Source organism: Oncorhynchus mykiss, chromosome 28 (assembly GCF_013265735.2).
Source record: "Oncorhynchus mykiss isolate Arlee chromosome 28, USDA_OmykA_1.1, whole genome shotgun sequence".
In the NCBI taxonomy this organism is placed as follows: Eukaryota; Metazoa; Chordata; class Actinopteri; order Salmoniformes; family Salmonidae; genus Oncorhynchus; species Oncorhynchus mykiss.
In genome coordinates, this window is record NC_048592.1 from 8,863,393 (window position 1) to 8,882,887 (window position 19,495).

Consider the following 19,495-nt stretch of genomic DNA (forward strand, 5'->3'; position numbering starts at 1 on the left):
TGAATATAAATCAATTGTAGGTCCCCACGAAGATAGAAGATCATAACGTGTGTGTGTGTGTGTGTGTGTGAGGCGTGGTTGACAAGTAAGTATATGTCTTTCTGTCTGGGTGGAACAGAGTCATCAGCACGATGAGTCACTCCACCCTGAGCCTCTCGCTCTCCACCCTAATCTTTAATCCCTAATCTGAGGAGTTAGAATCCTAATAACCAACCCACCGTGTCTAATCCTCCCAAATACACTCTCACCCCTCTTCCCTCCACCCTCTGCCCCGGGCCCAGCACAGTGGACCAGAACAAGTGTGTGTCTGTGTGGGCATGTGTGAAAGAGAGAGTAAGAGAGACAGAAAAGAAAATAACGAGAATTTGAGAGGAAAGGGGCAAAATAGTGTCAGGAAGAATGCGAGTGCGAAAAAGTTTTGGCATTTGTTGACACCCAGAGGGACTCCTAAATTAAGAGATTGTTATAGTCTTTAGTCAGAGCTGAGGGAGACGGATAAAACCAGACTGACCTTTAACATTTCACCCATGAGGTCAAACTTGAGCATTTCTGATACACACAAACACCAACATGCAGAGGTCTAGTTTTTTGACTACATACACAAGGCAGTAACACATGCAGACTGACACGGTCTGTCAAATCCAAAAGTATGTGAAACACATGAGCACACTTCAATCCCTGCTCTGATTTGCTCTCAGTCCCCTGGATGCTGTCCAATTACAGGGACTGGTCAAGGGGAACTTTGAAGCTCAGCACCAGTCATACACAAGCCGGCAAACATGCACACACACGGACGTATGCAGGCCCGTAAGAACACGCGCACACACACACACACACACACACACACACACACACACACACACACACACACACACAGCCTTCAGGGTTGATCTACGGAATTGTGTGTGATAACCTTCAGGGTTAATCTATGGAATTGTGTGTGTGTGTGTGTGTCTCATTTCCCATTGGGTGTCATACTTTGACCCTGACCTTTGCCAGAGCTCCTGCACAAATATTTATTTTATTTCGCAGTGACAGGGGCACCAGCGCGAACACACACACACACACACACACACACACACACACGCACACACACACAAACAACAAAAACAAAAAGGGAGCGAGTGAGTGAGAGAGAGAAAGAAATAACATGTGGAGTGAAGAGAAGGAAATTAAGTGCAATTAAAAACAAACACACTTACACACAGAGATACATAAAAACACCCACTCACTTACCGAGGGGTAACCTTAGCTGATCACAGTACTCCAGACTCATGCATTCCCACTGAGGCTATTATCAGCCAGTCTAAAAACAGATTAAATTGATAGCAGGTGTGTGTGTGTGTGTGTGTGTGTGTGTCTGTGTGTGTGTGTGTGTGTATATGTGTGTCTGTGTGTGTGCCTGTGTGTGTGTGTGTGTGTATGTGTGTGTCTGTGTGTGTGCCTGTGTGTGTGTGCCTGTGTGTACGACACAGACAGGAAGAGAAAGCGTGAACGAGAGGGAAAGGGAGAGCGGTTGGCAGGGAAAGCAAGTGAGCTAAAGAAAAGAGAGAGAGAGAGAGAAAGTGAGGGATAGAGAGAGACAGAGGGGGAGATTAGGAGAGGAGGTTTGCTGCGTAGTCCCTCTCTCTCACCACGTGAGATAGACTACGGTAAATATTTTACGACGCCGTCACTCTCACAAATACACACACACACACACACACTGAGCAAACTTGCCCTCATCGCCCAGTCCCACGGTCGAGAGAGGAAGAGAGCGAGTGGAGGGTGAGTCTTCATCGCCCTCTCCTCTCCTCCTCCATGTTATTTTCAGTTCATCACTCTCAATAATTCATTTCCTCAGGCAGGGGGGGGGGGGGGGGAGTAGAGCCCCGTGCCTCTCTCCGCTACCGCGTCTGTAACTAGCCTCACCTCAGAGGAAGAGAGGGATGGAGGGAGAGGAAAAGAGAGCGAGAGAGACCTTCTTCCTCTGACTGTTACGTGTCGTAGTAAAGTCTGCCTGCCAACTGGTCCAGCAGAGGGACGAAACAGACGAAGGAAGTAAAGTGTCTCTACTACTACGTCGCAGTCTCAACAAGCTGTATGGGATGAAGACGCCCCTCTGTGACATCTCTGAGAATTCCTTTTCACAGCTCGCTGTAAATTGCTCTTTGTTAGATCCTGCAGAGACACACACACACACACACACACACACGCACACACACACACACGCCATATTGGCTGAATAGAAATCCAGGTGTTTGTGCATGTGTGCTGGTCCTCCATGCATTCTAACCTCTGGAAGATAACAGAATGTATATATTTTGCTCGGGTCAAGTGCGCGACGGACAATACGGTTCCCCCTACACACCTCAGCATCCATTCCACTACCCGGAAGGAAGTCAAGTGCGCGACAGACAATACGGTTCCCCCTACACACCTCAGCATCCATTCCACCACCCGGAAGGAAGTCAAGTGTGTCACAAACAAATGTGTCTCTCTCTTTGACAAAAGGTCCGGAACCTCGCGTGCCTGTTGGATTAAAGACAGAGCGTAGACAGAAGTGTCCTCCTCTGTCCGCTACACAAACTTAACTTCCCCTTTTCTCTTCTGTCTTTGTGAACAACACACAAAAATAACCCCCCCCCAATAACTGAAGTACCCCTGTTCCTATGCTCCAACACTCCTTTATCCAACAAAACCATTTCCCAGGGATCCTGAACACTAACAGACCATTTGTTACAGACTCTTCTGTCTATATAGCTGAGTGAGTCATTTTCTCTGCAGTTAGAGCCATTACAAGGGAGACTGTGGGTCCTATTCAATCTGAAGTCTAAAGTCACTGGATCTCCAGGATAGACTAACACCAGTCCCCCTGGCCCAATGCACATCTGGAACCCATCCACTCTGGAGAGTGTGTGTGTGTGTGTGTGTGTGTGTGTGTGTGTGTGTGTGTGTGTGTGTGTGTGTGGAGGGTTAATCACTCCCTTCCTGAGTCTCGGTTTCCTCTCCAGGAGACTCACCGGCTGCCTGCACGCTCCCTCTGTCGTTCTGACGCCCGAATCACACACACACACACACACACACAAACGCAAACACACACGCACAAATGCACGCACACCTTGCACCCCCCCCTGAAGCCGACTGTGTAATGTGTACTTGCTGTGGGCCAGGAATGTGATGATTATTCCACAAAGGCTGAACCGTAGCATCGCTGTGTTTCTCAATGGAACACAGAATGTGCCCAATTAACATCAAATATGCTCCAAGTCCCAGGATAGTTTCTCTCTCTCCTCCTCTCCCTCGCTCTCTGTCGCTCCCTCTCCCTCTCTCTCCTCCTCTCCCTTCCACTCTGTCGCTCACTCTCTCTAGCTCTCCCTCTCTCTCTCATCCTCTCTCTCTCCTCCTCTCCCTCGCTCTCTGTCGCTCCCTCTCCCTCTCTCCTCCTCTCCCTCGCTCTCTGTCGCTCCCTCTCTCTCTCTCCTCCTCTCCCTTGCACTCTGTCGCTCACCCTCTCTCTCGCTCTCTCTCTCTCTCCCCCTCTCTCCCCCTCTCCTCCCCTGTAGGCAATAGAGGTTCTATATTAGGATGTGAGGAGTTTTTACAGCGTTCACTGCTCTCTCACTAAAGTCCTTGGCCTGCTTTTCTCTACAAAGTCTTTCTACCAGCTTCTACCTCACCGGGGGTCAGCCATTTTATACAGGAGAGATGAGGAAGGAGGAGAGAGAGGAGAGGAAGGGAGGATGGAGAGAGAGGGCTAAGGTAAAGGGAGGTAGAGCGAGAGAAAGGGAGAAAGCATGGTTGAATATCAACGGTAGCTGGGCCCATCGAGCCACAATAACACACTGGCGGACAGAAAGAAAAAGCGAAAGACACACACACACACACACACACACACACATACACACACATACACACACACACATACACACACACACACATACACACACACACACACACACACACATACACACGCACACATACACACACACACATACACATACACACGCACACACACATGCAAACACACACACATACATACACACACACACACACATATACACACACACACACTCATACACATACACACACATACACACACACGAAGAGAGGTAGAGATAGAGTTGTAAATTGATGTTCAAGGGGATTTTGTTCAATATAATATGCGTCTATATATTTGTATATTTTCTCCAATGGTAAAATCTGGGCCAAGGTAAAACCTCCCTGCTGCTCAACACTTCAACAGCTTACTGCAGCAACAGCCACCCTCCCCACCACAGACACACACACACCATCATTTCTAAGTCCTTCTATATCTGACAGACCTGAGAGCAGGAGAGTTGGCGAGGGGGTGGGGGTTGGGGAGGGGGGGGGGGTTAAAGGTTTAGGGATGAAGGAGATCTTGACCTTCAAAGGTCTCTCAGATGAACACAAAAGTGCTCAGGTGGGCTTTACCGAATTGCCAGCACGGCCACACGCGCACAGACATTTGCGCACACACACACACATGCACACACACACATTCCTTCCGCTAGTAAAGGGTAGGAGGGAGACGTAGCGCTGGGTTAGACAGGTAGTAAAACCAGACATGATTTCCCTGGTCCCTGTAGAGCTTTAAAGATCACATGCTGAGCTGTGTCTAAATGAGCCCAATGTCTTTCACAGGTCTCTAGATAAACCTTGTTCCTACATCTGTTTTCTACACCAACCCTTTCATTACCTCACAAAAGGGAAAACAATCCTCTTATGAGATATAAAGAGAGAGAATGTGTGTGTGTGTGTGTGTGTGTGTGTGTGTGTGTGTGTGTGTGTGTGTGTGTGTGTGTGCGTGCATGCGTGGATGTGTTCAACCAGAAGTCCCCAAAAGAATAGTAAACAAACAAAGATTTGACCAACTGGGGACATTTTGTTGGTCCCCACAAGGTCAAATGCTATGTTTAAGGGGTTTAGTGTTAAGGTTAGAATTAGTGTTAGGTTAGAATTACATTAAGGGTTAGTTTTAGGGTTAGGAGCTAGGGTTCGTTTTAGTGTTAGGAGCTAGGGTTAGGAGCTAGGGTTAGTTTTAGGGTTAGGAGCTAGGGCTAGTTTTAGTGTTAGGAGCTAGGGTTAGGAGCTAGGGCTAGTTTTAGTGTTAGGAGCTAGGGTTAGTTTTAGTGTTAGGATCTAGGGTTAGTTTTAGTGTTAGGAGCTAGGGTTAGTTTTAGTGTTAGGAGCTAGGGTTAGGAGCTAGGGTTAGTTTTAGGGTTAGGAGCTAGGGTTAGTTTTAGTGTTAGGAGCTAGGGTTAGGAGCTAGGGCTAGGAGCTAGGGCTAGTTTTAGTGTTAGGAGCTAGGGTTAGTTTTAGTGTTAGGATCTAGGGTTAGTTTTAGTGTTAGGAGCTAGGGTTAGGAGCTAGGGTTAGTTTTAGTGTTAGGAGCTAGGGTTAGGAGCTAGGGTTGGTTTTAGGGTTAGGAGCTAGGGTTAGTTTTAGTGTTAGGAGCTAGGGTTAGTTTTAGTGTTAGGAACTAGGGCTAGTTTTAGGGTTAGGAGCTAGGGTTAGAAGCTAGGGTTAGTTTTAATGTTAGGAGCTAGGGTTAGGAGCTAGGGTTAGTTTTAGTGTTAGGAGCTGGGGTTAGTTTCAGTGTTAGGAACTAGGGCTAGTTTTAGGGTTAGGAGCTAGGGTTAGTTTTAGTGTTAGGAGCTAGGGTTAGTTTCAGTGTTAGGAACTATGGCTAGTTTTAGGGTTAGGAGCTAGGGTTAGTTTTAGTGTTAGGATCTAGGGTTAGTAATAGGGTTAGGAGCTAGGGTTAGGTTTAGGGTTAGGGTTAAGCTTAGGTTTTTAGTTAGGTTGTTAGGTTAAGGTTAGGTTTAGGGAAAGAGTACAGGTTAGGGTTAGTTTTAGTGTTAGGAGCTAGAGTTAGTTTTAGGGTTAGGAGCTAGGGCTAGTTTTAGTGTTAGGAGCTAGGGTTACTTTTAGTGTTAGGATGTAGGGTTAGTAATAGGGTTAGGAGCAAAGGTTAGGTTTAGGGTTAGGGTTAAGCTTAGGTTTTTGGTTAGGTTGTTAGGTTAAAGTTAGGTTTAGGGCAAGAGTACGGGTTAGGGTTAAGGTTTAGGGTTAGGGGTAAATATGATTTTGAATGGGACTGAATTGTGTGTCCCCACAAGGCTAGCTGTTCGTGTGTGTGTGTGTGTGTGTGTGTGTGTGTGTGTGTGTGTGTGTGTGTGTGTGTGTGTGTGTGTGTGTGTGTGTGCGTGCATGCGTGGATGTGTTCAACCAGAAGTCCCCAAAAGAATAGTAAACAAACAAAGATTTGACCAACTGGGGACATTTTGTTGGTCCCCACAAGGTCAAATGCTATGTTTAAGGGGTTTAGTGTTAAGGTTAGAATTAGTGTTAGGTTAGAATTACATTAAGGGTTAGTTTTAGGGTTAGGAGCTAGGGTTCGTTTTAGTGTTAGGAGCTAGGGTTAGGAGCTAGGGTTAGTTTTAGGGTTAGGAGCTAGGGCTAGTTTTAGTGTTAGGAGCTAGGGTTAGGAGCTAGGGCTAGTTTTAGTGTTAGGAGCTAGGGTTAGTTTTAGTGTTAGGATCTAGGGTTAGTTTTAGTGTTAGGAGCTAGGGTTAGTTTTAGTGTTAGGAGCTAGGGTTAGGAGCTAGGGTTAGTTTTAGGGTTAGGAGCTAGGGTTAGTTTTAGTGTTAGGAGCTAGGGTTAGGAGCTAGGGCTAGGAGCTAGGGCTAGTTTTAGTGTTAGGAGCTAGGGTTAGTTTTAGTGTTAGGATCTAGGGTTAGTTTTAGTGTTAGGAGCTAGGGTTAGGAGCTAGGGTTAGTTTTAGTGTTAGGAGCTAGGGTTAGGAGCTAGGGTTGGTTTTAGGGTTAGGAGCTAGGGTTAGTTTTAGTGTTAGGAGCTAGGGTTAGTTTTAGTGTTAGGAACTAGGGCTAGTTTTAGGGTTAGGAGCTAGGGTTAGAAGCTAGGGTTAGTTTTAATGTTAGGAGCTAGGGTTAGGAGCTAGGGTTAGTTTTAGTGTTAGGAGCTGGGGTTAGTTTCAGTGTTAGGAACTAGGGCTAGTTTTAGGGTTAGGAGCTAGGGTTAGTTTTAGTGTTAGGAGCTAGGGTTAGTTTCAGTGTTAGGAACTATGGCTAGTTTTAGGGTTAGGAGCTAGGGTTAATTTTAGTGTTAGGATCTAGGGTTAGTAATAGGGTTAGGAGCTAGGGTTAGGTTTAGGGTTAGGGTTAAGCTTAGGTTTTTAGTTAGGTTGTTAGGTTAAGGTTAGGTTTAGGGAAAGAGTACAGGTTAGGGTTAGTTTTAGTGTTAGGAGCTAGAGTTAGTTTTAGGGTTAGGAGCTAGGGCTAGTTTTAGTGTTAGGCGCTAGGGTTACTTTTAGTGTTAGGATGTAGGGTTAGTAATAGGGTTAGGAGCAAAGGTTAGGTTTAGGGTTAGGGTTAAGCTTAGGTTTTTGGTTAGGTTGTTAGGTTAAAGTTAGGTTTAGGGCAAGAGTACGGGTTAGGGTTAAGGTTTAGGGTTAGGGGTAAATATGATTTTGAATGGGACTGAATTGTGTGTCCCCACAAGGCTAGCTGTTCGTGTGTGTGTGTGTGTGTGTGTGTGTGTGTGTGTGTGTGTGTGTGTGTGTGTGTGTGTGTGTGTGTGTGTGTGTGTGTGTGTGTGTGTGTGTGTGTGTGTGTGTGTGTGTGTGTGTGTGCGTGCATGCGTGGATGTGTTCAACCAGAAGTCCCCAAAAGAATAGTAAACAAACAAAGATTTGACCAACTGGGGACATTTTGTTGGTCCCCACAAGGTCAAATGCTATGTTTAAGGGGTTTAGTGTTAAGGTTAGAATTAGTGTTAGGTTAGAATTACATTAAGGGTTAGTTTTAGGGTTAGGAGCTAGGGTTCGTTTTAGTGTTAGGAGCTAGGGTTAGGAGCTAGGGTTAGTTTTAGGGTTAGGAGCTAGGGCTAGTTTTAGTGTTAGGAGCTAGGGTTAGGAGCTAGGGCTAGTTTTAGTGTTAGGAGCTAGGGTTAGTTTTAGTGTTAGGATCTAGGGTTAGTTTTAGTGTTAGGAGCTAGGGTTAGTTTTAGTGTTAGGAGCTAGGGTTAGGAGCTAGGGTTAGTTTTAGGGTTAGGAGCTAGGGTTAGTTTTAGTGTTAGGAGCTAGGGTTAGGAGCTAGGGCTAGGAGCTAGGGCTAGTTTTAGTGTTAGGAGCTAGGGTTAGTTTTAGTGTTAGGATCTAGGGTTAGTTTTAGTGTTAGGAGCTAGGGTTAGGAGCTAGGGTTAGTTTTAGTGTTAGGAGCTAGGGTTAGGAGCTAGGGTTGGTTTTAGGGTTAGGAGCTAGGGTTAGTTTTAGTGTTAGGAGCTAGGGTTAGTTTTAGTGTTAGGAACTAGGGCTAGTTTTAGGGTTAGGAGCTAGGGTTAGAAGCTAGGGTTAGTTTTAATGTTAGGAGCTAGGGTTAGGAGCTAGGGTTAGTTTTAGTGTTAGGAGCTGGGGTTAGTTTCAGTGTTAGGAACTAGGGCTAGTTTTAGGGTTAGGAGCTAGGGTTAGTTTTAGTGTTAGGAGCTAGGGTTAGTTTCAGTGTTAGGAACTATGGCTAGTTTTAGGGTTAGGAGCTAGGGTTAGTTTTAGTGTTAGGATCTAGGGTTAGTAATAGGGTTAGGAGCTAGGGTTAGGTTTAGGGTTAGGGTTAAGCTTAGGTTTTTAGTTAGGTTGTTAGGTTAAGGTTAGGTTTAGGGAAAGAGTACAGGTTAGGGTTAGTTTTAGTGTTAGGAGCTAGAGTTAGTTTTAGGGTTAGGAGCTAGGGCTAGTTTTAGTGTTAGGAGCTAGGGTTACTTTTAGTGTTAGGATGTAGGGTTAGTAATAGGGTTAGGAGCAAAGGTTAGGTTTAGGGTTAGGGTTAAGCTTAGGTTTTTGGTTAGGTTGTTAGGTTAAAGTTAGGTTTAGGGCAAGAGTACGGGTTAGGGTTAAGGTTTAGGGTTAGGGGTAAATATGATTTTGAATGGGACTGAATTGTGTGTCCCCACAAGGCTAGCTGTTCGTGTGTGTGTGTGTGTGTGTGTGTGTGTGTGTGTGTGTGTGTGTGTGTGTGTGTGTGTGTGTGTGTGTGTGTGTGTGTGTGTGCGCGCGTGCATGCGGGCAAGCGATCTTTCATTATTTCACAAAGGCAGTAGTCTCAGATGGGATATAAAGTGAGACTGGAGAAAAAGCAACAGTGAGATGAAGTTATCCCTGTGTTATCAAGCCAAGGTTTGATTGAATGAGTGAATGAACATCTGACCAGGAGACATTTGACTGAGTTCCCATTGCCTTTATTAAGAAAGCACGGAAGGGAAGAATCAGCCTCTGTTGCGGATCGGGCTGGGGTTTGAATCAAAAAGTAATCCCCTTCCCTTTTCCCTCGTTCACTCCACTTGATGGATCTGAGAGAACTAGGCTTATTGTGTTGACCTATCTCATACACAGTTCTACTCTAACGTTTGTCTCAGCGACGAACACGCACAAAGCCAACAGGTCCCAATCGCCGTGCTTACGTGATCTGTTTACCAGAAGCAGGTTTACCAGAAGCCTGTAAAAGCAGGTCTGATTCCATGAACCCATTTAGAGACTGATTTAGTACTCGTAGAACGTATCCCTTTAAGCCAGCTCTTAGCATGAAGTCGTACTCTCAGTCAGTGACAGAGAAGGAGTGAAGGACAGACAGGCAGAGAGCTATGGACTTCAACATCACCCTGACCTACATTCTCCTTTCCCACCGTCAATCACTAAGGCGACAGAGAGAAGGAGGGATGTGAGAGAGGTTGAGGGGAGGGAAAGGGGACAGAGAACGAGAGAGAAAGAAAGAGAGGGAGAAGAGAGACGTGCTAGAGAGGTGGGCAGAGGCTGCTGAGGAGGACAGGTGTGCTGTCCCTCGCTCCTCTCCTCCCTCTCTCCTCTCTCTGTCCAGAGGTTCAGTAATTGGTGCTGTCAGGGCCAGACAGCTCTACAGCGTGGTTCTTCACTGTGGAGCCCCAGGACAGACCCACAGGCTGCAGGAACATCCACACACACACTGCTCACTGACAGAGAGACACACTGACACACGCAGGAGAGGAGAGGGAGTGGGAGAGGGAGTGTGTGTGTGAGAGAGAGAGAGAGAGAGAGAGAGAGAGAGAGAGAGAGCGAGAGAGAGAGAGAGAGAGAGAGAGTGTGTGTTGTGTATGTATTGGATGATTATGTAACCCCAGTAACAGGGCAGATGAGGATGAATTCATGTGAATGTAGGCTTCACAGCCAATAGGAGAGCAGAGAGGGAGATAGGGAGGGAGAGCGGGGGTGTAAAATACAGACACGGAGAGAGTAAGGAGAGAAATGGAGAGTGACAAACAGAAAGAGAGAGAGAGAGAGAGAGAGAGAGAGAGAGAGAGCTCCTAACATGATATCTCATCTGACTTAAATACAGTCAATTAATTACTAAAGGGTCTAAAAACACACGCACACGTCCTGTTACCTCAACTATCATTTACATTTCTGTTTTGCTTTTTGCTTTACGAAAAAGAGAAAGAGAGGAAAGAGAGATCCATGGCTTATAAATGTTTAAAGAGGGGGAGAGCAGAATCATCAGTCCAGAGGTCCCCAAGCCCCTTAGTGACACAACGGACAGCTAGAGAGAGAGAGAGAGAGAGAGAGAGAGAGAGAGTGAGAGAGAGAGAGAGAGAGAGAGAGAGAGAGAGAGAGAGAGAGAGAGAAAGAGGGAGAGGGAGAGGGAGAGGGAGAGAGAGAGAGAGAAAGAGGGAGAGGGAGAAAGAGAGAGAGAGAGAGAGAGAGAGAAAGAGAGAGAGAGAGAGGGAGAGTGAGAGGGAGAGGGAGAGAAAGTGCATAGGGGAGAAGGGGGATTAAGAGTACATTTAAGAGCGGGAGTTGGAGGAAGATGGAGGACAAGGGTGAGTTGCGTCAGTAAAGAGCTCTCGGTCTCGCTCTCTTTCTACCTCTGTTGGCTGTCTGTCTAGAGAGAGGGAGATGAAAGGGGCGCTAGGTGAAGGGAGACAGCAGTACCATTACAGAACAAGAGAACAGCAGCAAAAACTAGCAAATGGGGAAAGATAACATATTATATATAATTGGAGGAGTCTGGTTGTTTGGGTGTCTGACAGGGACCGGAGCAGTAATGATTCCATTAACACCTCACACAGTACAAAAGAGAAAAGGGGAGAGGGAGACAAAAAGGAGGGATGAGAGAGGGATGGGGGTGGAGCGAGAGATAGAGAGACAAGAGAGCAAGAAAGGGGGAAGAGAGAGAGCGAGAGCCAGGCTGATTTAAATGCATTAGTGAGTCAGTGTTACCTTACTTTTCCCTGTGGAAGCTCTTCAGAAGCTCTGAGTAGCTAAGAGGGCGGGGCAGACACCTTCTTTTTTGTTTGGAGCAGTGTGTTTAGTACTAAAAGCATTGTGCTGTGCTTCTGGGGGCACATTAGAGCGTTACACAGGGGTGTCACGTCTCTTTGTGACCTCCAGACCTCTTTGTTAAAAGCTGAGTGATTATTGACATAGTTATTCTTAACGTTTAGGTCTTCTTTTAAAATATGCAATATTGATCAAGACCAGACAATCGGCAATGGAATTACAATGTAAAGCTCTAGGGTAAGTTCTACCTACCCATTGCTGACAGGTGTATAAAATTGAGCACACAGCCATGCAATCTCCATAGACAAACATTGGCAGTAGAATGGTCTTACTGGAGAGCTCAGTGACTTTCAACGTGACACCGTCATAGGATGCCACCTATCCAGCAAGTCAGTTCATCACATTTCTGCACTGCTAGAGCTTCCCCGGTCAACTGTTATGTGCTGTTATGTGAAGTGGAAACGTCTAGGAGCAACATCGGCTCAGCTGAGAGGTGGTAGGCCACACAAGCTCACAGAACAGGACAGAGTGCTGAAGCGAGTACCATGTAAACATCGACCTGTCCACGGTTGCAATACTCACTACTGAGTTCCAAACTGTCTCTGGAAGCAATGTCAGCACAAGAACTGTTCGTCAAGAGAGCTTCATGAAATGGGCTTCCATGGCCGAGCAGCCACACCCAAGCCTAAGATCACCATATGGCAGTCCACGGACAAATCTGGGTTTCGTGGATGGCAGGAGAATGTTACCTGCCCCAATGCATAGTGCCAACTGTAAAGTTTGGTGGGCTAGGCCCCTTAGCTCCAGTGAAGGGAAATCTTAAAGATACAGCGTACAATGACATTCTAGATGATTTTGTGCTTCCAACTTTGTGGCAACAGTTTGGGGATGACAATGCCCCTGTGCACAAAGTGAGGTCCATACAGAAATTGTTTGTTGAGATCGGTGGGGAAGAACTTGACTGGCCTGCACAGAGCCCTGACCTCAACCCCATCGAACACCTTTGGGATGAATTGAAACGCTGACTGCGAGCCAGGCCTAATCGCCCAACATCAGCGCCAGACCTCACTAATGCTCTTGTGGCTGAATGGAAGTAAGTCCCCGCAGCAATGTTCCAACATCTAGTGGAAAGCCTTCCCAGATGAGCGGAGGCTGTTATAGCAGCAAAGGGGGGACCAACTCCATATTAATGCCCATAGGTAGTGTTTATTTGAGAGTTGTCTCCACACAAAGGTTTGTTTGCAGCATTCAGAGGGGGAAGGGCCTTGGTCGGGGAGGTGACCAAAAACCCAATGGTCACTCTGACAGAGCTCCAGAGTTCCACTGTGGAGATGGGAGAACCTTCCAGAAGGACAAACATCTCTGCAGCGCTCCACCAATCAGGGCTTTATGGTAGAGTGGCCAGACGGAAGCCACTCCTCAGTAAAAGACACGACAGCCCGTTTAGAGTTTGCCAAAAAGGCACACAAACAACTCTCAGACAATGAGTAACAAGATTCTCTGGTCTGATGAAACCAAGATTGAACTAATTGGCCTGAATGCCAAGCGTCACGTCTGGAGGAAACCTGCCACCAGTCCTACGATGAAGCCTGGTGGTGGCAGCATCATGCTGTGGGGATGTTTTTCAGCAGCAGAGACTAGTCAGGATCGACGGAAAGATGAGCAGAGCAAAGTACAGAGAGATCCTGCTCCAGAGCGCTCAGGCCCTCAGACTGGGGCAAAGGTTCACCTTCCAACAGGACAACGACCCTAAGCACACAGCCAAGACAACGCAGGAGTGACTTCGTGACAAGTCTCTGAATGTCCTTGAGGGGTCTAGACAAAGCCCGGACATGAACCCGATCGAACATCTCTGGAGAGACCTGAAAGTAGCTGTGCAGCAACGCTTGAGAGGATCTGCAGAGAAGAATGGGAGAAGCTCGAGGCTGTAATCGCTGCCAAAGGTGCTTCAACAAAGGTCTGAGTAAAGGGTCTGCATACTTATATAAATGTGATTTTTAATTGTTATCTATTTTATAAATTTGCTAATATTTCTAAAAACAGTTTTTGCTTTTTCATGAAGCGGTATTGTATGTAGATTGATGAGGGGGGAAAACGGATTTAAAATGCACCGTATACAAAACATACATGAGCTTTCAATGACAGACTCACCAAGTGGATCCAGGTCGAAGCTATGATCCTTTATCGACGTCTCTTGTTAAATCCACTTCAAATCAGTGTAGATGAAGGGGAGGAGACCGGTTAAAGAAGGACTTTTAAGCCTTGGGACAATTGAGGCATGGATTGTGTATGTGTGCCATTCAGAGGGTGAATGGGCAAGGCAAAATATTTAAGTTTCTTTGAACAGGGTGGTAGGTGTCAGGCGCACCGGTCTGCGTCAAGAACTGCAACGCTGCCGGGTTTTTCACGCTCAACATGTCTCGGCATGTGTATCACGAATGGTCCACCACCCAAAGGACATCCAACCAACATGACACAACTGTGGGAAGCACTGGAGTCAACATGGGCCAGCATCCCTGTGGAACGCTTTCGACACCTCGTAGAGTCCATGACCTGACGATAGGTGTTCCTAATGTTTGGTGTACTCAGTGTATCTTACAATAGTAACAAGTAATTGTTCAAACAAAAACAAGTATATATTTGAACAAGTACTTGTTAGTATTGCATTAAAGCACGAACAAATACCTATAAAAACATACATAGCATTACTTGGCCCTGATTGTAAAAAAAAAGATATGGCCATTTTTATTGTGGGAGTGTGTCTCCGTTAACGAGTGACATTGCCCAGAGGTGAAACGCCTTGCTGTGTTAGCCTGGACCTGGAGTTGCAATGAAGATTTAACTGAGAGTTCGTAAAATAGTGTTCAGCAGTGAAACTGTGGTAATTCCAATATAGTTATCTGCCACAACAATGCAAAGCACCAAGCCCTGCACACAATAATAGCGGAAGTGCATAAAGATGGCGGCCTTCATGCCATATTGTACATGGCTCTCGTTCCTCTTTTTTTTTTTGCAGAGTATAGATGATCCCAATTTTAGAGTCAAGATGCCGGTAATTTGAAAAAGCAGATTGTGCTGATTATTGGTGCGTTGATCCTTCGTACATAGCGGGTGGTGCTAAAACACAATGAAATCGCACCTAAAACTCGGCCGTCTCTCTGCACGTTCGCCATTCTTCTTATTACGTTCGCCATTCTTCTTATTCAATTATATTCCTAGGAACTTCGGAGCACAAGGATTGGTACTGTAATCTACATTCACAAAGGACTCGTGAGGAAGCGTGTGCATGTTCAGCTGCATCTTACCAGAGAAACAAACGGCCTACCTACATGCAGTACCACAGGGTTGAGTTATCACAACTGAGCCTAAGACAGCTCTAGCAAGGGAAGATAATGGTCAGCTGACACACACACACACACACACACACACACACACACACACACACACTCTCTCTCTCTGTGGAGTTTAACAACTTAATACTCTGCTACCCGAGGCATCCCCTCTCCTCCACTTCCTCCAAATGGTACGTACGCATCTTCTCGCTCGCTCAGACACTCACAAACACAAGCTGCCTCCAAGCATTTCCCGACCTTCTTTTTCATAACATTGTCCTTGCTATGTAAGGCGGTTGCCTAACACACACACACACACACACACACACACCCACACACAGCCTTACCCAACAGGGGGTAGTAACCCACATACCCACAGTCGTTATCATTCCATCCCGGTAAACCACATTGTTTTCCACAACGCTGCCGTCTATCTGTATTCATACTCTCTCTGGAACAGTTTCTCCGTTCTAAGTAGAGTACTAGATCTAGATCTATCAAGACTTGTCCCGATACCAACACTTAACAAACAATACGATACCGGGCCAAGTATCGCGATACCACGGTGGGGGAAAAAAATATCTGCGGCCTAGCATCCTGTTCGCCCAGACGCTTGTTCAGGTTTCCGAAAGGTTCTCCAAAAACCTGTCACTGAAATTCACACGTTCCGGCCATTATTACGAGCCGTCCTCCCCTCAGCAGCCGCCACTGGCTAGCCGATGTGTGGTTACAAGCCCTTAAGCAACAATCCAGTTCAAGAAAGGAAGTGAAAAAAAAAGATTGATTAAATACACTTACGTTGGCACAAGTCTTTATGCTCCTCGTACCCCGGCTTGCACACACACCTCCCGATGGGCACCAGCCAGCCCCCGTCGGCGCTACAGTACATCCTGGGGGCCTCGAACTCCTCTGACGCGTTCACACACAGCCCTCTGACCTCCACCAGGGCCGAGTCGCCCCCCGTGACGGTGTCGGGGAACTGGGCCAGGTTGAGCACGGTGAGGGGACACTTCTTGTAGAAGACACGGACAGAGACCAGAGCGATGCAGGCTCCCAGGTCCTGGAAGGCCAGGTAGAACCCTTTCTTACTCAGGTTGCTGATGTCACGCACCTCTGTGTTGAGCTTCATCACACGGTCGCCCACATCCACCTAGAGAGAAGGGGAAAGCAACCAGATTTAGTCAGACTTTGGCCTATTTTACAGTTCTGTTTCAGCTAGAACGGACGCAGTAGGAAAGGATGTTTATGGTCATTATTATTACGGGGATTATTTTGCCCTCAGTGTGTAAGTTGTCCTTAACTCCATGTCCAGTCAGAACTTGTTCCATCCTCCTAATGGTTAAGATAAGAATGATTCGGGAAATCTGAGGTTCATGTTAGGATTGGGGGGTAAGGTACTCTGATCCTAGATCTGTAGTTAGAGGCAACCTCTCCCTTTGGGAGTCTGTGTTTCCACTGACCTGTGTGAAGCTCTCGTCAGCAGCGATGGTGTCTATCTTGATGTACTGACTCTCCTTGATGAACCACAGGTTGGCGTTGTTGGACTCATAGTAGAACATGTTGAACGTCTGGGAAACACACAAATGGACATTTTGCATTTGATTTAAAAAAAACGTTGCCATTTTGTTATGCCGTTATGCTACGGAAAACGGTTTGACCGAAAGATCACTTCTCCAAGGTCAAGATTCGAAACGTTATGACATTTCAGTCAACCATGGCCTTGAGGCAAGGAGTATTGAACAATTGTCGACAGACGGACCTCTTTGCAGGTGCCGGGTACTCCAGGCAGGCTGTTACAGTCTCGGAGGGTGAACTTGATCTCGATGTAGACGCGCTGCGCTCCGTCGCGGGCGATGTGTCGCGTCCTCAGCCAGTTGTTCTGACTGGCCTCCATCACGTTGCACACCTGGTAGGTACGCATGGGAGTGTTCCTCTCATCCATCACACTGATCTCCTCCCACTGCAGAGAGAGAGAGAGAGAGAAGGGGGAGGGGGGGGGGGGGTTAGAGGATTGCAGGGCGGGGGGGGGGGGGGGGGGGGGGGGGTAGAGGATTGCAGGGTGGAGGGGGGGGGGTATGCGTGTGTATTTAAGTGACAAAAAAACATCTGTGTACATTTAAGTAATCACATTATAGTGCGCGCACGTGCGTGTGTATGCGTGTTTTCTTACATGTGCATTTGTGTGTGTGTATGTGTGTGCATGGATGTGTGTGTACGTGTGTGTGTGTGTGTGTGTGTGTGTGTGTGTGTGTGTGTGTGTGTGTGTGTGTGTGTGTGTGTGTGAGAGTGACTATGTGTGTGTATGTGTATGTGTGTGTGTGTGTGTGTCCTTGATCTGGAGAGAGACGTAGGACAGAGCTACTTTGTCTCCTCTCATATATTGCCATCTGTTTCCACTTGTGCTCAGAGAAGTAATTCAGAACACTTCTCGCATGAGAGAGAAAACATTTCTACTCCTTCAAGGAAAGGAAAATAAACCAGTGTGGCTTCATAGAGTTTCAGGGACCAGGACCTACCAAAGGGGAAGCAGACAGCTAGGCTTAAAAACACACACACAGACACACACAATGAGCCAACTCAGTATGAATCTCATTTTGGGGTGAGGAGATGCACAGACCACCTTCTCAGTTCAGAGTACCAGTCTCTTTTCAGGCTCTGTATAGACTACTGATTGATGAACACATATCACATTTCAACATTCAAACCTCAGACACACACACACAAAGGCAACTATTTTCTGGTCAGTGCAGCTGGCTATTGCAAAACTTTCCCTCTAATTTCACTCGGATGGGATGCAAATTATACTGGAGTTGAGATAGACAGGAGAGAGAGCGAGAAGAAAGACAGAGAGCGAGAGAGAGAGAGAGAGAGCGAGAGAGACAGAGAGAGAGACAGAGAGAGAGAGAGAGACAGAGAGAGAGAGAGAGAGAGAGAGAGAGAGAGAGAGAGAGAGAGAGAGAGAGAGAGAGAAAGACAGAAAGAGAGAGAGAATGAAGAAAGGAGAGAGAATGCAGGATTGAGAGAGAAAGAGAAAGACAGGGGGTTTAAGACAGACAAAGGAGAGAAAGAAAGTGAGAAAAGGACAGAGAAAGACAAGGGAGTTGTAGACTCGAAAGAAAAAGCTCCGATTTTGGGGATAATTTAACTCGACAGGTCGACAAGCCGGCAAAGGCTTGACACATTTCACCTAAAGTCTTGAGTACTAAAACAGACGGAAACAGACTCTCAGTCAGCTGCTTTTAATCCACTGGGCCTTCCACAGGGCTGGCTCCTGAGCTGGGACTAGAGTAGCACGGAGGAAACAATTTAGGAGTTTGTCATAGGTAGGGCCAGGAATATTACAGACCAATTGACCTGGCCAAGGGAACCCCTATGCCCTGTGTACAGGCTGTAACCACGACGATGTCATGAGTACCAGCGACATGGAAAACGAGTTGTGTTCTACTCGAGGCCAACTCTTTTCCTCTCCCTCTCTCTCTCTCCCTTTCTCTCTCTCTCTCTCCCTTTCTCTCTCTCTCTCTCGTTCTATTTCATCAGTTAGAAGAACAAAAACAACAGATGAGGATTGAGAGAGAGAGAGAGAGAGAGAGAGAACGACAGATGAGGATAGAGAGAGAGAAAAAGCGAGGGAGGAATGAATGCGGGTAAATTACAGACGCGGCTGGCAGCTAAACGGACCCATCTGTGTGGAGCGGGACCAGTCGGACATCACAGGAGACTGAGAGGGCATACACGGCTGTACACACACACACACACACACACACACTGCACAGAGGCACACACTCGCGGCAAGTTCCCTAGAGAGCGGTGATTATGGAGTTAAAGAGGACAGCTATTGAGGAATAAAGAGGGCTTCGTGACGTTTTGTTTATTTCCCTCAGAGCGGAGGTTGAGTGTGAGGACTACACAGACTTCCTTGCTTGTTTATGGAGCTCTTTCCATGTGAAAGAGTCTGGTGATTGTCAGGCAGTTTGGTCTCGCGGCCAGGTGGGTTTCTTTACTAGCTCTCTACCTAAGGACGTGCTTCACCGAAATCCGCGCCTCACCAAATCCTTTCCTCAGTTCTCTCAGGGATGAACTCTTAGTCCAATGTACGCTTAGTCCAATGTTCTGAAATAATAGATTAGGGCTGGGTGGTACAGTGTATTTGACTATATACCGGTATTGATAAATCGTGATATGCAGCCTGTAATGTACCTTTTTATACTTTACTCCGCTACTTGAGTCATTTATATCCGCTGTCTCTCTCTCTCTCTCCATGCCGCTTTCCACACAGGTCTAGCCCTGTCACTCAAGGAGCGCATTTGTTGTTGCTCGACCACGAGACACTTGCATTCAGCCTACATGGTCAATGCAGCACATGCAACAATGTTGTTTCCACTTCTTAATGTGAATCTACAAGCGTTCTAGTTTGTGTTTTTTAAGCACGGGCTAGCTAGTCAGAGGAAACGCAGCTAGCTACAGCCTGATACCAGTGATGGTGTACTGTAGGCCTAAATCAGTTGTTTGTGCAATAGTATCTTCTAAGCTGAAGAGGATTAGGCAAATCATGAATATGTTAGCTACATGAAGTAGCTAAGAGAAAACATTTAATATAGCCAAAGATTATAGTGTCCCCTAGGAAACACTGACCAACACTTTGGTTCCTACCCCGTCACAATAACTCCTCTCTGGCCGTTTTCTTCGTTATCATGTTAAACAACACTGTTTTCAAAGTGCCCACTATTATATTTGAACTATAGAATTATAATGATAATTGCAACATTTGGTTAAAAATAAGGCCTACATTTTTTGCCAATATCGCACAGCCCTACGTGGCAGTGTGGAAATTATCTCAAAT

At 46.5% G+C, this 19,495-nt stretch overlaps 1 protein-coding gene across 3 annotated transcripts in view; it reads right to left on the minus strand.

Moving 5' to 3' along the window:
• Positions 1-19,495, minus strand: part of epha4b (eph receptor A4b) — a 128,684-nt gene that overhangs the window by 81,575 nt on the left and 27,614 nt on the right. For all 3 annotated transcript variants that reach the window (XM_036966038.1, XM_036966037.1, XM_036966039.1), the window contains exons 3-5: positions 16,415-16,615; positions 16,116-16,223; positions 15,454-15,805 (exon numbers count right to left, since the gene is read on the minus strand). In XM_036966038.1, the coding sequence (XP_036821933.1) occupies positions 15,454-15,805; positions 16,116-16,223; positions 16,415-16,615 (661 nt within the window). The remainder of the gene's footprint in view (positions 1-15,453; positions 15,806-16,115; positions 16,224-16,414; positions 16,616-19,495) is intronic.